The sequence below is a fragment of the Bos grunniens genome, chromosome 3 (genome assembly GCF_055505025.1).
Source record: "Bos grunniens cultivar Pamir isolate PY7600 chromosome 3, Bosgru_T2T1.0, whole genome shotgun sequence".
NCBI lineage: Eukaryota > Metazoa > Chordata > Mammalia > Artiodactyla > Bovidae > Bos > Bos grunniens.
Window position 1 is genome coordinate 22,442,708 of NC_141167.1, and position 15,534 is coordinate 22,458,241.

At 35.8% G+C, this 15,534-nt stretch overlaps 1 protein-coding gene across 17 annotated transcripts in view; it reads right to left on the reverse strand.

The window, feature by feature from the left end:
- The window catches only part of STIL (STIL centriolar assembly protein), a 54,067-nt gene that overhangs the window by 30,209 nt on the left and 8,324 nt on the right, over positions 1 to 15,534 (reverse strand). For 16 of the 17 annotated variants that reach the window (XR_015158692.1, XR_015158690.1, XR_015158691.1 and 13 more), the window contains exons 4-9: positions 14,138 to 14,250; positions 13,273 to 13,460; positions 12,209 to 12,456; positions 9,122 to 9,205; positions 7,701 to 7,787; positions 1,610 to 1,760 (exon numbers count right to left, since the gene is read on the reverse strand). Coding sequence is in view for 9 of the 17 variants with exons in the window: in XM_086387129.1 (XP_086243255.1) it covers positions 1,610 to 1,760; positions 7,701 to 7,787; positions 9,122 to 9,205; positions 12,209 to 12,456; positions 13,273 to 13,460; positions 14,138 to 14,250 (871 nt within the window). In the remaining 8 variants the exon portion in view is untranslated. The remainder of the gene's footprint in view (positions 1 to 1,609; positions 1,761 to 7,700; positions 7,788 to 9,121; positions 9,206 to 12,208; positions 12,457 to 13,272; positions 13,461 to 14,137; positions 14,251 to 15,534) is intronic. The other variant, XM_086387139.1, reaches the window with a different exon arrangement.

Here is a 15,534-nt window from a genome sequence, read left to right on the forward strand (position 1 = left end):
AACTATATTCACCATGCTGTATATTACATCTCCATGACTCACTACTTTAAAACTGCAAGTCTGTGTCTTTGGACCACCTTTGGCCATTTTGGCTGCCCTCAAACCTTCCCTAACCCTTGTTACTCTCTTGCAAATCACCGATTTGTTCTCTGTCTGTGAGTTCAATAAAATGTTTTAATTTTTTTTAAATATTCCACATACAAGTGACATACGGTGTTTGTCTATGTTTTATTAATTTCACTTAGCATAATGCCCTCAAAGTCCATCTATGTTGTCACAAATGGCAAGATTTCCTTTCTTTTTTATGGTTGAATAGTTTTCCATTATATAAACGTGATATAATATAAATCATATTTTCTTTATCCATCCATCCATGGACACTTAGGTTATTTGAATGCCTTGGCTATTGTAAATACTGTTGCAATTAACATGGTGGTATGGGTATCCTTTTGAGTTAGTGTTTTTGTTTCCTTTGGATAAACACCCAGAAGTGGAATTACTGAATCATATGGTAATTCTATTTTTATTCAACCTTTTAAAAAACTATCTGCTTACTATATAAATGAAAGTGAAAACTTAATTTTGCTATATAACTTACAACTTAATAACCAGGATTCAGTTAAATAGTAACTTTAAACTGAGGATACAATCTGAAGAATAAAATGAGTGAATGATATATGTCTCTAAAATGGAAATAAGTAATTATACCTCAAAGATGATTATGCTTATAATTAAAATACAAAAACTTGATTCATGAATCAATACAACCTATAAATGAAATTAAAGGCACAAAATAAGATCTGAGTAGAAACACACCATTATTTAGGGATTGTCAATATTTTTGTAAAAAGATACATAATTTTTTTTTAGAATTATTTTTTATTATTGGCCTTAGAATGTTTTTCTTAAAAGAATATATTTCATTTAAAAAAACATTATATTTTTATTTATTCATTTATTTGGCTATACTGTGTCTTAGCTGTGGCATGTGGGATCTAGTTCCCTGACCAGGAAGGAGCACAGAGTCTTAGCCAATGGACCACGAGGCAATTCCCAGCCTTAGAATGCTTTTACATAATGATACTTATGGTTTCAAAGACCTATTTTTTCTGGGACTGTCACCTAAATGTATTTTTATATATGTTATTGGATACAGCAACAATCCACTCTGATTCCAAGGATTACATATTATAGATGCTGATTTTTAACTATGAGAAATCATTTTTTATACCCATAATTAAAAAAGTAACTTTCAGGACAAAGGAAACACTAAGATCACAAATTAACTCTCAACATCATAAAATGAAACAATACATAAATTCTTGATATAGCCTTAAAAGGTTTTAGAAAAACATGGAAAAGTTACTCTGTGGATAACATTTGATCCTGTATTAGAATTTGGTTCTGGAGGTATGTCCTAAAATTTACAAAATGAAATTAACCATAAATGAATAAAATTAATATTAAGTAAGACTGATCAAAAATAAAGAAAGCCTAACACTTTGAGTTACTGTTTTAAAGGGTAGAGACCACTGGGTTTAAAAGGCCAATATACAGTAACATATAACTAAGTAGTCATTAGTGTGCTAGGTGGTCCAATCACACTTACTTTGAAAAGGCGTAATGTTTCCTTGCTGGTTAGTAGCTGGAATCGAAGGTCAGGTAACCTGCCATCACAAGGGAGGCATTCATAAAATTCAGGGTCCTTATGTGTCACAGAATAGAGAACTATGATGAAATTTCCAGATTCTGAAAAAACCCTGGACAAAAAAATATGCCATTTACTTAAAATTTATTGAAAATAACAAAAGCACATCAAAGAATTCTATTTGAGTCTCTCAACTTAGTTAACAGACTAAACAGTCCAATTTTTGGAAAAAAACTGAAGAGCACACCTATGCTTACTTTTCTCTGACCAGGTATTGAATCCACACCCCCTGCAATTAATTTTTACTGGAGTATAGTTGATTTACAATGTTGTGTTAGTTTCTGCTGTACAGCAAATTGCATCAGTTACACAACATACAACCCCTCATTTTCAGATTTCCTTCCCATTTAGGCCACCACAAGCATTGAGTAGAGTTCCATGTGCTCTGCAGTAGATTCTCATTAGTTACCTATTTTATACATAGTAGTATATATATGTCAATCCCAATCTCCCAGTCCATCCTACCCACCACTCCCCTTGATATCCAGAGGTTTGTTTTCCACATCTGTCTATTTCTGCTTTGCAAATAAATTAATCTGTATCATTTTCCTAAATTCCACATATAAGTAATATTATTTGATATCTGCTTTTCTCTTTCTGACTTACTTCACTATGACAATCTCTAGGTCTATCCACATCTCTGCAAATGGCCCAATTCTGTTCCTTTTAATGGCTGAGTAATATTCCATTATATTATATATATGTACCATGTCTTCTTTATCCATTCCTCTATTGATGGACATTTAGGTTGCTTCCATGTCCTGGCTATTGTAAATAGGGCTACACTGAACATTGGGGTGCATAAATCTTTGGGAATTACAATTTTTTTCCAGGTATATGCCCAGGAGTGGGATTGCTGGGTAATATAGTAGTTCTAATTTTAATTTTTTAAGGAACCTCCATACTGTTCTCCACAGTGGCTGTACCAATTTATAATACATCTGCACCAACAGTGTGGAGTTCCCTTTGCTCCACATCTTCTCCACCATCTATTGTTTGTAGATTTTTTGATGATGACCATTCTGACCTGTGTGAGGTAATACCTCATTGTAGCTTTGATTTGCATTTCTTTAATAAGTGATGCTGAGCATCTTTTCATGTGTTTGTTGGTCTGTATGTTTTCTTTGGAGAAATGTCTATATAGGTCTTCTGCCCATTTTTCCACTGGGTTACTTGGTCAATCCTAAAGGAAATCAGTCCTGAATATTCATTGGAAGGACTGATACTGAAGCTCCAATACTTTGGCCACCTGACGAGAACTGACTCATTGGAAAAAAACCCTCATTTTGGGAAAGATTGAAGGCAGGAGAAGGGGACGACAGAGGATGAGATGGTTGGATGGCATCACCGACTCCATGGACGTGAGTCTGGGCAAGCTCCAGGAGTTGGTGATGGACAGGGAAACCTGGCGTGCTGCAGTCCACAGGGTTGCAAAGAGTCAGACACAACTAGAGACTAACTGATACTGACTGCTTGGTTCCGATATTGAGCTGCATGAACTGTTTATATATTTTGGGGATTAATCCCTTGTCAGTCACTTCATTTGCAAATATTTTCTTCCATTCTAGGGGTTGTCTTTTTGTTTGGTCTATGGTTTCCTTTGCTGTGCAAGAGCTTTTGAGTTTAATTTGGTCCCACCTATTTATTTTTGTTTTTATTTTCATAACTGTAAGAGGTGGGTCAGAAAAGATCTTGCTACAATATATGTCAGTGAGTGGTCTGCCTATATTTTCTTCTAAGTTTTACAGTGTCCGCCCTTACATTTAGGTCTTTATTTTGAGTTTATTTTTGTGTATGCTGTTAGTTGTTGTTGTTTACTCAATCAGTCATGTCTGACTCTTTGCGACTCCATGGACTGTAGCTAGCCAGGCTCCTCTGTTCATGGGATTTCCCAGGCAAGAATATTGGAGTAGGTTGCCATTTCCTTCTCCAGGTATGGTGTTAGGGAGCATTCTAATTTCAGTCTTTTACATGTAGCTGTTCAGTTGTCCCAGCACCACTTATTAAAGAAGGCTGTCTTTTCTCCACTGTATACTCTTCTCTTTGTCATAGATTAGATGACTATAGGTGTATGGGTTCATCTCTGGGCTTTCTATCCTATTCCACTGGCTGATATTTCTGTTTCTGTGCCAGTACCATATTTTTTCATACTGTCTTGATTAATGTAGCTTTGTAGCATAGTCTGAAGACAAGGAACCTGATTCCTCCAGATCAGTTTTTCTTTTTCAAGATTGCTTTGGCTGTTTGGGGTCTTCTGTGTTTCCATAAAATTTGTATAATTTTTTGGTTCTAATTCTGTGAAAAATGCCACTGGTAATCTGAGAGGGATTACACTGAATCTGTAGATTGCTTTGGGTAGTACAGCCATTTTACCAATACTGATTTTTCCTGTCTAAGAACATAGCACATCTCTCTGTTTGCATCATATTCAATTTCTTTCACCAGTATCTTATAATTTTCTGAGTACAGGTCAGGTTAGACAGGTTTATTCCTAGGTATTTTGTTCTTTTTGCTGCAATGGTAAATGGAACTGTTTCCTTAATTGCATTTGCTAGTTCTTATTTGACAATCTTGGATTTCTTTCCATGTCACTATATTCTATACTATACAGTATATTCTATACTATACCTTTGATATTCTGATTCTTTGCTAGTTACTATCCAGTAATATAACATATAGATGTGCTATTACTGATTCACGTAGACTTCTAAAAGTGGATATTTAAATTATTTATAGTATTTCACTATTGTAAACAATGATAAAATGAATATTCATTTTGTTCACTACATGACTCAACAAATATTTGTAAAGTAATCAAGAGTCCTTAAAACACACACCAAAACCCAGCATTTAAAAATACTTTTAGTAATTCTCTACTCTGTAAAATGTTGAATGAAAATGATTTGGGGATATATTATACTATTAGCAAAATAAGGCAGTGGGGATTCAGGAGGCAGAATACCCATTCTGTTCAATTCCTCGCTTGAGAGTCAGATAAGACCACTGATCAGAATGCTGTTAAGTATCAACCTAAGCTATGTCAAGTAATACTGATGCCTCCTTGGTTAAAGGGTGGCATTGCAGTCCAGGTATCAAAGAAATTGCCTAATGCTTCAGACTAACAGAGAGAGCTTCAAAACTAACTTTACCGAGCATTTACTATCAATAAGTAATTAAAGCAAGACCAGTCACTGATAATAAAACTTAATTGTACTAATATGCCAAAATGAACATTTACTTTCCATTTTACTGCAAGGAAAACTAATTGTATTTTACAATTAAAATAAAATGTAAAAAGTAGAATTGTAAAAGCTCCTAAAGAGATTTTTAATAAAAATCCTTTCTAACCAAAGCAGAAAAAGGAAGGATAAATCTGACTTTAAAAAAACATCTATTTGGGAAAAAATATTAACCAAAGTCAAATAAAATGACATTCTGGGGGAAATAAACTTGTGCCTATGTATCTATAGAGTGCTCAGTCATATCTAACTCTTTGTGACTCCCACAGACTGGACTGTTACCCACCAGGCTCCTCTGTCCATGCGATTTCCCAGGCAAGAATACTTGAGTGGGTTCTATTTCCTTCTCCAGAGGATATTCCCAACCCAGGGATTGAACCTGTGTCTCCTGCACTGGAGGCAGCTTCTTTACCACTAAGTCACCTGAGAATCCCACCAATACATATATACATATGCACATTTTTATAACACATTTATAGGCATATATAAAATCTTTGTAGCATATAACACATATATTTTAATAAATACATAGATCTCTGTGTGTGCATGTGTGCTTAGTTGCTTCACTAGTGTCTGACTCTTTGCAACCCTAGGGACTCTAACCTGCCAGGCTCTTCTGTCCATGGGACTTTCCAGGCAAGAATACTGGAGTGGGTTACATGCCCTCCTCCAGGGGATCTCCCCAAGCCAGGGATCGAACCCATGTCTCCTGCACTGCAGGCAGATTCTTTACTGCTGAGCCACCAGAGAAGCCCATTTTCTCTGTATACTTTACATATTGTATAAATGCATACATACAGAGAATAAGAAAAAGAGCTGTTATAAAGCAATGTGAAAAAGATGTACAATCCAATAGAATAAAGGCAAGAGACATGATTAGGAAGTTCCAAGAAGCTGATGTGATAAAACGTCAGAAAAGGCCATTTTTCCTCTGTCAGATCTGCAAAGATCAAAGTCCAATGATGGCCCTCCAGTTACCTCTCTGAGGTCTTATTGTTTTTCCCTTCCCTCACTCCTCTCCAGCCACACTACCTCCTTTCTGTGCCTTAAAGATGCAAGGTGATCTTTCACGCACAGCCTTTGCACCCATCTGTCTGGGACGCTGCCCCCGACAGCCACACGGCTTACTCCCTCATTTCAGGTCTTCTCCTGCCTGACTGCCTGTTTAAAACTGCAACCCTACCTGCCAGTGTATCAACACAATATCTGCCTCCCCTGCTTGTTTTTCTTCACAGCACTTATCACCTTGTAAACTACTATTTATTTTACTTTTCCTATTTAATGCTTTTCTCTATAGGGTCTTTATTTTGTGTACTGCTTACTGCCAATATCACAAATAGTGCTTGATACATAGTAGGCGCTCAACAAATATTTGTTCCACAGTGTTAGTGAGGGGATGGAGAAAACAGGCACTCTCAAACACTGTCAGAAAGATTATAAATTGGTAGCCTTTGAAGGGCAAATTGGCAATATCTACCAAAGCTTCCCAGGTGGCGCTAGTGGTAAAGAATCTGCCTGCCAACGCAGGAGATGCAAGAGACATAGGTTCCGTCACTGGGTTGGGAAGATTCCTTGGATAAGGGCATGATAACTCACTCCAGTATTCTTCCCTGGAGAATCCCATGGACAGAGAAGCCTGGAAGGGTCTCACACAGTGGGACATGACTGAAGCGACTTAGCATGCACCAAAACTTAAAATTATATGCTATTTCACCCAGAAAAAAAAAACACTTTTAGGTATTTATTCTACAAATATACTAGTATCTGCACACAAAGATGTATAACACAAAGTTATCTGCAAGCAAAAGGAGCAGTTTTAAAAATGTAGTATCTATTATTTACTATTCAGTTGTAAAACATACGTGTTAAATCTATATGTGCCAAGATTTAGTAATGATCTCTAAGTTGTAATGACATAAAGAAAAAAGCAACAAAGAAAAGGGTAAACAGTGTGATCTCATTTTTGATTTAACTTTTATAGGTCAGGAAGGGTGATATCTGTCTATGCTTCAAGAAGGAAGCAATCCTTGAACTGTGGTTGTCTCTAGGGATAGGGTATCTGGGGAAATGGGGTGGAAGAGACATTTTTATTATGCATCTTTATGTATGTCTGATTTATTGTCATGTACTTGCACTGGCTTTCTATTAAATTTTCTTTTAAGTGCATTATAGCCACCAAAGCAGACAGAAAGAGAATATGGAATTTTCATTTAATAGATGAAGAAAGTAAGAGGCAAATAGTGGTATCATGTACAAAATAAAATGAGGAAGTGAGGTCAGAAAGTTTATTACTTCCAAAGCTTATACTTTAGTTCCAAGAACATTAAACTTCAAGTGTTTCTTAGGGTACTATCAGTAGCACTGAGTAAATAAAACACTTGTAAGGTAAAAAATTTATAACTTATTTTCAGTCACATCAATGAAAATCAATCTTTTTTATAAAACAGAATGCTAGAGTAGATGATCCCAAGGGTTTTTTTCCCTCCACTCATTAAAAATGTATCTTTTGTGTTACAGTACTGTTGTTAGGCAAGTGAATTTCTTGATATTTCCAAGTTTAGCACAACATCATCTTTTTTGTCTGGTTTTATTCCTATTTAATGTAAGGCTTGTTTTCCTTGGTGTGTTTGTTCTTCTGGTTTGTAAATAATATAAAAGGTTAAGGCATTGCATGAATCTTAAATGATACCAATAAAACATGAGTAGAGGAAAAGATCAAAATAAAACCCTATCAAAATAAAAACATCACTTACCTTTCTTGAATAGAAGAACTGAACATGTATCGCAAGCAGCAGGCCCATACCTGAGGACTATAGATATGTATAATTCCAGACAGCCAGCTAAAACAAAAAATAGAAATTAAGAACTATAGTCATTTACAAATTAGCATTTAACATCCTTTAGATTATGTTCTTCTCAAGGTAATGTGGCAGAGATTCTTGGCATTCACCAGGAATAAATTAAAGGGCTCATAATTAAGAAATCTATGAACATTAAACCATGGTGATAATTAAGGGGAAGACTATAGATATAGCTATAACTATAGATGGATACTTATAGAGAGAGCACTACTTTCTGTCCTTTTCCACCTGACATGGTAGTCAAATGGTGAGAGAGAAAATGGTTAACAACAGAGGTGAAAACAAGAATTAATCAATTAGCCTGCACTAGAAAGAATATTCTAAAATAAGGGAGGATGAAGTTAGCAGCCTAAAACCATAGTTATTGAAAGGACTGAATTCTATAAATATACAGGGTAGCCTGAAACACAGAAAATTCTTAACAGATACTCACTTAGCAGGACCAACACACAGCCACTGCCAAGACCAGAGTGAACAGACAGTAAATAGATTTCATAGTCCACAAAACATTTGTGCACTCTTATTTTTTAACTCTGCACATACCATTCCCACACATGGGTTCCTTACCCCATCAGTCCTTCCTTCTATTGGCCACACACGTAAGGTCCAGCTCAAGTTTGCCTTTCCCCATCATCTCTCTTAAAAACAGCAATAGTGCGCACTCTAAACTGTTTATTTCATAGTAAATTATAAATTCCTTGAGCTTTAAATCCCAACACAGTATGAAACACAAGACTATGTATAGGGTAAGCACTCAATAAATACTGAATTAAGATAAATTTCTGACTGAATAATCTGCCGAAATGTCATTAACCACTAACTTGAAAGAGACAGCCATAAATACTGAGAATTTCTGGAAAATTGTCTGGCATTTTAAACAAGGTTATATTCTGAGTCCTGGATTCTTCAAATTGCCTTAAGGACTGGAATAGTGAGTAAGGTTAAAGAAACAGGGCTCTAGGGCTTCAGCTTCAACCAGAAGAATTCAGCTTTTCTTTATATACTAGAATTCTTTCTAAGATTGGACAAAAATCTTGCTTTAATTGGTTCAGCTATTAAAATAAGAAAGCTTAAGCATCATTGGCATTCACGATTTTATAAGGTAAAAGTGAAAGTCGCTCAGTCGTGTCCGATCCTTTGCGACCCCATGGACTGTCCGTGGAATTCTCCAGGCCAGAATACTGGAGTGGGTAGCCTTTCCCTTGATCCAAGTATTAATGACATATTTATAGTACAAATGATTCACATGTTTATCATATATATTTAAATACATATATGGCTGAAAAGGTTTTTATAAATAATGCAATACTTACATTCCCACTAATGGTAGAGAATAGACCTTGGGATCAGATTCCAGCAAAAGTAACAGCTTGCGTGTCTCATCCATGGTGAGATATCTAAACAAGAGACATTCATATAAAAACAATTGGAACTATGTACTTTACCTAAAAGAGAATCATCTGAATGCTAAAGAAGTATATTTCAGGCAGAGAAAAGGATTCAAATGAATAATTTCTCTCACGTACACACAAAGAAAAGAGTTCAAAGTGTAGAAAAAGACTCCAGCAATTCCAAGGACAAAATAGAACAGATTTAATATCTTAAAATTTCTATCTATTAAAATGGTCAATGAAGATTACACATCTTTTGAAAAAGCTTGCTCTGAAAGTGTCAACTTTTTAAAAATCAAAAGTATTAAAATCAAGGCTGACAATTTCAGAACCAAATAGATTTCCTTGAGAGAAATGAACTTCCTATTGCTGGAAGTGATCAAGCATCCAGGTGACTTGACAAGATTACAACAGATGTGACTTGTCAACGAAGGACACTGAATTAGGTGAGCGGTATTCAATCTTCCTTGTACTATATTCCTCCAACTGCTATCAAAGAATTTTGCAAATCATGATAGAACCCCAAAGCTCACTTTTCCCTAAAAGGACATTATACTACATTTATACTTCATTATTGTACTTATTTACTGACAATAAGTTTGAAGAATATGATAACTACAGTACAACTGTCAAGAGTTAACTTTATCAGGTACCATTTCACGCCAGTCAGAATGGCTGCAATCCAAAAGTCTACAAGCAATAAATGCTGGAGAGGGTGTGGAGAAAAGGGAACCCTCTTACACTGTTGGTGGGAATGCAAACTAGTACAGCCACTATGGAGAACAGTGTGGAGATTCCTTAAAAAACTGGAAATAGAACTGCCTTATGATCCAGCAATCCCACTGCTGGGCATACACACTGAGGAAACCAGAAGGGAAAGAGACACGTGTACCCCAATGTTCATCGCAGCACTGTTTATAATAGCCAGGACATGGAAGCACCCTAGATGCCCATCAGCAGATGAATGGATAAGAAAGCTGTGGTACATATACACAATGGAGTATTACTCAGCCATTAAAAAGAATACATTTGAATCAGTTCTAATGAGGTGGATGAAACTGGAGCCTATTATACAGAGTGAAGTAAGCCAGAAAGAAAAACACCAATACAGTATACTAACGCATATATATGGAATTTAGAAAGATGCTAACAATAACCCTGTGTACGAGATAGCAAAAGAGACACTGATGTATGGACCAGTCTTATGGACTCTGTGGGAGAGGGAGAGGGTGGGGAGATTTGGGAGAATGGCATTGAAACATGTATAATATCACGTATGAAACGAGTCACCAGTCCAGGTTCGATGCATGATACTGGATGCTTGGGGCTGGTGCACTGGGACGACCCGGAGGGAGGGTATGGGGAGGGAGGAGGGAAGAGGGTTCAGGATGGGGAACACAGGTATACCTGTGGCGGATTCATTTCGATATTTGGCAAAACTAATACAATATTGTAAAGTTTAAAAAAAAAAAAAAAAAAGAGTTAACTTTACTGTTATGGCTTTAAAACACCAAAGTAAAAACAATTCCATTTGTGATGTAAAGTCTTGACAATACCACAGAAGATACATTTTAATTGCTATGCTGCTAAGTCGCTTCAGTCGTATCTGACTCTGTGCAACCCCACAGACGGCAGCCCACCAGGCTCCCCCCGTCCCTGGGGTTCTCCAGGCAAGAATACTGGAGTGGGTTTTATTGCTATAATAACCTTAAAACACAAAGATGATGAATGTATCAAACCATGATGATTAAGCCAGAGTTGGCAAGAGTTTTACATTAGTAAAATGACACTTACACCTGCTTTGAGAGCTCTTCTGCCTTGACAACCTGATAAATTTCTGCTTCACTACTAGATGGACACAGATATTAAAGAAAATAAACTAATTTTTTGGTTAATTTTAACACACATTTCTGTGTCCCCATTGAGAAGTACTTTATTCCTCCAAGAGAATTTAAATGTTCAATTTAGTTCAAACACTTAAAAATCACTTTGTCTTTTGACCATTCCATCATTTTGGAACACTTTTTCCTTTGTGCCACTACAACCAGAAAGGTGCTCTGATCAGTATGTAGGCATTTTCTTGCTATTTCAGGGACACTCAGAGAAGAAAAACCTTTTTCTTATCTTTTTTTGAAGAGGCATTTTGGTAGACAAGACTTGGAGTTGAGTTTACCTTGCCAAACAGTTTCAGCTCTGGAGACCTAACAGGAACTAGGGTGGAGTCAGTGGGAAAGGAAGCCAGAAAGGAATTGCTTAGACTTTAAAGCAGTGGGTGCTTACATTGTCTGACCTAGGTCAGCAGACAATGGTTAAAGAAAGTGGATGAGGATTCAGGGAAGCAGCCCTGCTGAGGACCAGAAAGCAAGCAATTTGGCATGCATTTCCTAAGAAACCAAGAGTGGCGGATAGGAGGCTGGAGAGGATGCTGCTGCAGCAATGTGAGGAAACTCCACCCTCAAGTGGTTGACAATTTAGTAGGCAAGAGTATGTAACATTTTAATTTAATTATCTCCTTTATCTGCTGTGCTCATTATCCACAAGTAAAACTGCATATTACAAATAATTCTCTAGCCTCCGTTAGGCTCATTATCAGAAAAATAATTAATTCAGCAAAAATTAACAATTTTAGGGACTTCCCTGGTGGTCTAGAAGCTAAGACTCTAAACTTCCAATGCAGGGAGCCTGGGTTTGATCCCTCCTCAGGGAACTAGATCCCACAAACTGCAACTAAGAGTTCGCATGACTCAACTAAAGATCCTTCCTCCCGCAACAAAGATCGGAGGTCCCATATGCCAAAACTACCACCCGGTGTAGCCAAATAAACAAGCAAAAAAAATTAGCAATTTTTAAAAAAATAACCACTTTATCACCTTCCTTGGTTATTTCTCTAGCCATCACATATCAGGCATGTAAAGTGACTGAACAATTATTTCATATTACATGAATAACATGAAAATATACTAATGTGACCAATATTTAAAATTCTGGATGAATATGTCTTTTACTTACCCATATTTATAGGTACCTTGAACTTGAGAAATATTCAGATTACTGCTCAAATTTCTTGCTAGAGCTGTTGGAATGATGGAGATGGGTTTCACAGGTGTGCACTTAAAGGTGTTTGCTAGAGTTACTGCTGCCCAATCCAAGTCGAAATCCACAGTGTCCAAACTCTCCTTGGAAGTGATATGAGCTCTCAGGGCAAGTAGTTTTCCACAGTCCAAGGGCTCTTTGCTACACACATGATGCTGCAGAGCCTGAGGAATCAACATCACACGATTATTTTAAAATTTTGAAATCTGTACACATCTCTAAAGTATTTGTTTCATATATCTTGCATTAACAAAAAAATTTCTGATTTGCAATATTTCAATTCTCTTATTTCTTCCATGTGACCAGAAGGTTACATGAAAAATGATGTTAAATCAAATAAGATTTACTATACTGTACAAGATTTTCTATACTCCATCTATATAAAGAAGTCCCATTCCTCTTTGATTATGTTCTTATTACCCCATATGGTCAAGTTAGTTCTTCCTCTGTAGTTGCTCATGTACACTGTCCTTTCTGGTCTCACTGCCACCACTCTACTATTGGCAAATACATCCCTGACTATTGCAAGGCCTAACTATTCTGACTCTATTCAGCCTGCCCTATCACATTAATCATCCTTGATTTAACAGTATCTCCTTTTCAGAAATTGTCAATGAAAAACACAGCCCATTAGACAAAGTTAAAATTCCTTAGCTTGGCAGACAGGGCTCTCTCTGATCTAGACACACTAGTTCTGAAGTCTGACTGCCCACAAATCCAGCAAAAATCTCCACCCTCAATGTTACCCTTGTACTTTGCTATCTTAGTCATGTTGCTTCCTCTTCCAGAATGCTACCCATGTTATCCACCTACAATTTCCATCCTCAGAAACTACAGTTAATTGCACTTTAGGTCAACAATCATTTAGTCAGAAATTTTTATGAATATCTATTAAATATGGGTTTATTAAAATACAACACAGTACACATAATTTGATTCTTTGCTGAATTAGGAATAATCACATTATCAACAAATCTTACCTTGAAAGATGAATTAAAGTCATCTGCATTGTGAGTTATTATTTCTCTTGAACAAAGTCCTTGAGTATGAATTTTGCATGGGATTACAAAGTCCCCAGGAAGAGAAGCAGTAGGGATTCTTTCCAATAATTCAGGTACCTCTCGACCAGGATCAAAACGATCTACTGTCAATGTCATACTTTCTTCATCTGTAGAACAAAACAGCAGTTATTATGTGTGCATGCATGCTCAGTCACTAAGTCGCGTCTGACCCTTTGTGACCCCATGAACTGTAGCCTGCTAGAGTTCATGGGATTTCCCAGGCAAGAATACTGGCGTGGGTTGCCATTTCCTCCTCCAGGGCATTTTCCTGACCCAAGGACTGAACCCACGTCTCCTGCATTGGCAGGTGGGTTCTTTACCACTGAGCCACTAGGGAAGCCCAGCAGTTATTATTTAGAACGCCAATTATGAAATGTGAAATCAACCAAGCAAGCCCAGATTATAGGAAAGCATTTTGTTCATACTAACAGTACATTAAACTCTCATTTTAAATTAAAAAAAAAAAACTTTTTTTTAACTTTTTATTTTGTATTGTGGTATAGCCGATTAACAAGTAATATGATAGTTTCAGGTGAATAGCATAGGGACTCAGCCATACATATATATATGTAAACTTGCATTTAAAAAAAATAACTTGCATATATATTCATCAACATGACCAGACTGCAACGTCTATGATAAGCAGTGTCAACTTTAACTCATCTTCCTAACATTGGTATACAGCAAAAAAGAAAAAATGGTCAAAGTGTATTACAATAATTGGCTGAAGCAGTAAACACAGAGTCTATTATAGTCATAAAAATAATTTTTCAAAGTATGTTACCTTCATCTACTGTGAGAGAACCAAGTAAAAAGCATGGCAAGTTGTTTTTATTCTGTTTAGCATGACGACAAGCAAGTCGAATGGTCTTTTCAGTTACCACAAGCCTTGGATTTCTGAAAAATAACAAGCCTTTTATGAATGTGATGGATCTGATACCTAAAAAATCCTTCTGTAGTGAAATGTTGCCTAAGGCACTATATATATCTTTTAAAATGTACAGAAAGATCACTGCTGGGAAATCCTAGGGTCAAAGGCAAGGTGTAAGGAGGGCTGCCTGGAAAGCAAAACTGCAATAAGCAGACACTGAGGTTACAGTTATTCTTGAGGCATTTGCTTAATTTTATGAACCACAGCAGAGATCAAGACACTATGAGGTCTCCTATTTTTGTAAATAAACTTTGATTGAAATAGTCACATCCATTTGTTTACATATTATCTATGAACTTCAGTTACCAGCATTGCTGAATACAAAATGTAAATACAATTCACATGCTTAAATATCAAAAGGACTCTAAAATATGAACAAGGAACAAGATGCTATTAAAAAAGACCAAATTTATTATTCTATAAACTTCTATATAAAAATTCTATACATTATTCTATAAAAAAAAGTATATATATGTATATACATATATAATGTATATACAAGTATATACATTAAAAACAAGATGCTATTAAAAAAGACCAAATTTATTATTCTATAAACTATATATGTGTATATATAAACTATATGTTATATATGTATATAACTATATGTTATATACATGTTATATACATGTTATATACACGTTATATACATACATACATATATGTTATATACATGTTATATATGTATATAAACTATATATGTGTGTATATATATTATATATTACCTTTGGCATGTATAGTATATACATTTAAAAACCTAAATGAACAGGTTAGACGGCAACTAATAAGTAGCACATCTAAAGAGTAAATTAGGAGAGCTGAAGAACAAAAGAAATACCCAAAATGTAGCACAGAAAGATAGCAATAGAAAACATAGGTTAAGAGACATGTAGAAAAGAATCAACAGGTCTAACAAATATTTAACGGAACTTCCACAAGATATTATTTAAAAAATTATTTATAGTAATCATTGCCTTACATATTCAATGATATCACCCTTCTCTGCCAACTAGTTTAAAACTTAAAAACTTTTTGACATGTAATTTCCTTTAGTTCCTCTATTCAGTTGATCACCAAATGCTATAAAACATTTCTTCAAAACACCTTGTTTCATCCTTTCCTCTTGGTCTCAATGCTGCTACACTGCTCTAAACCCTTATAATACCTAACATTTATTGACTACCTCTTATGCCCAAGCATTGTGCCAACTGCTGCTTTAAAACCTGTCTCATTTAATACCTATAAGAGTA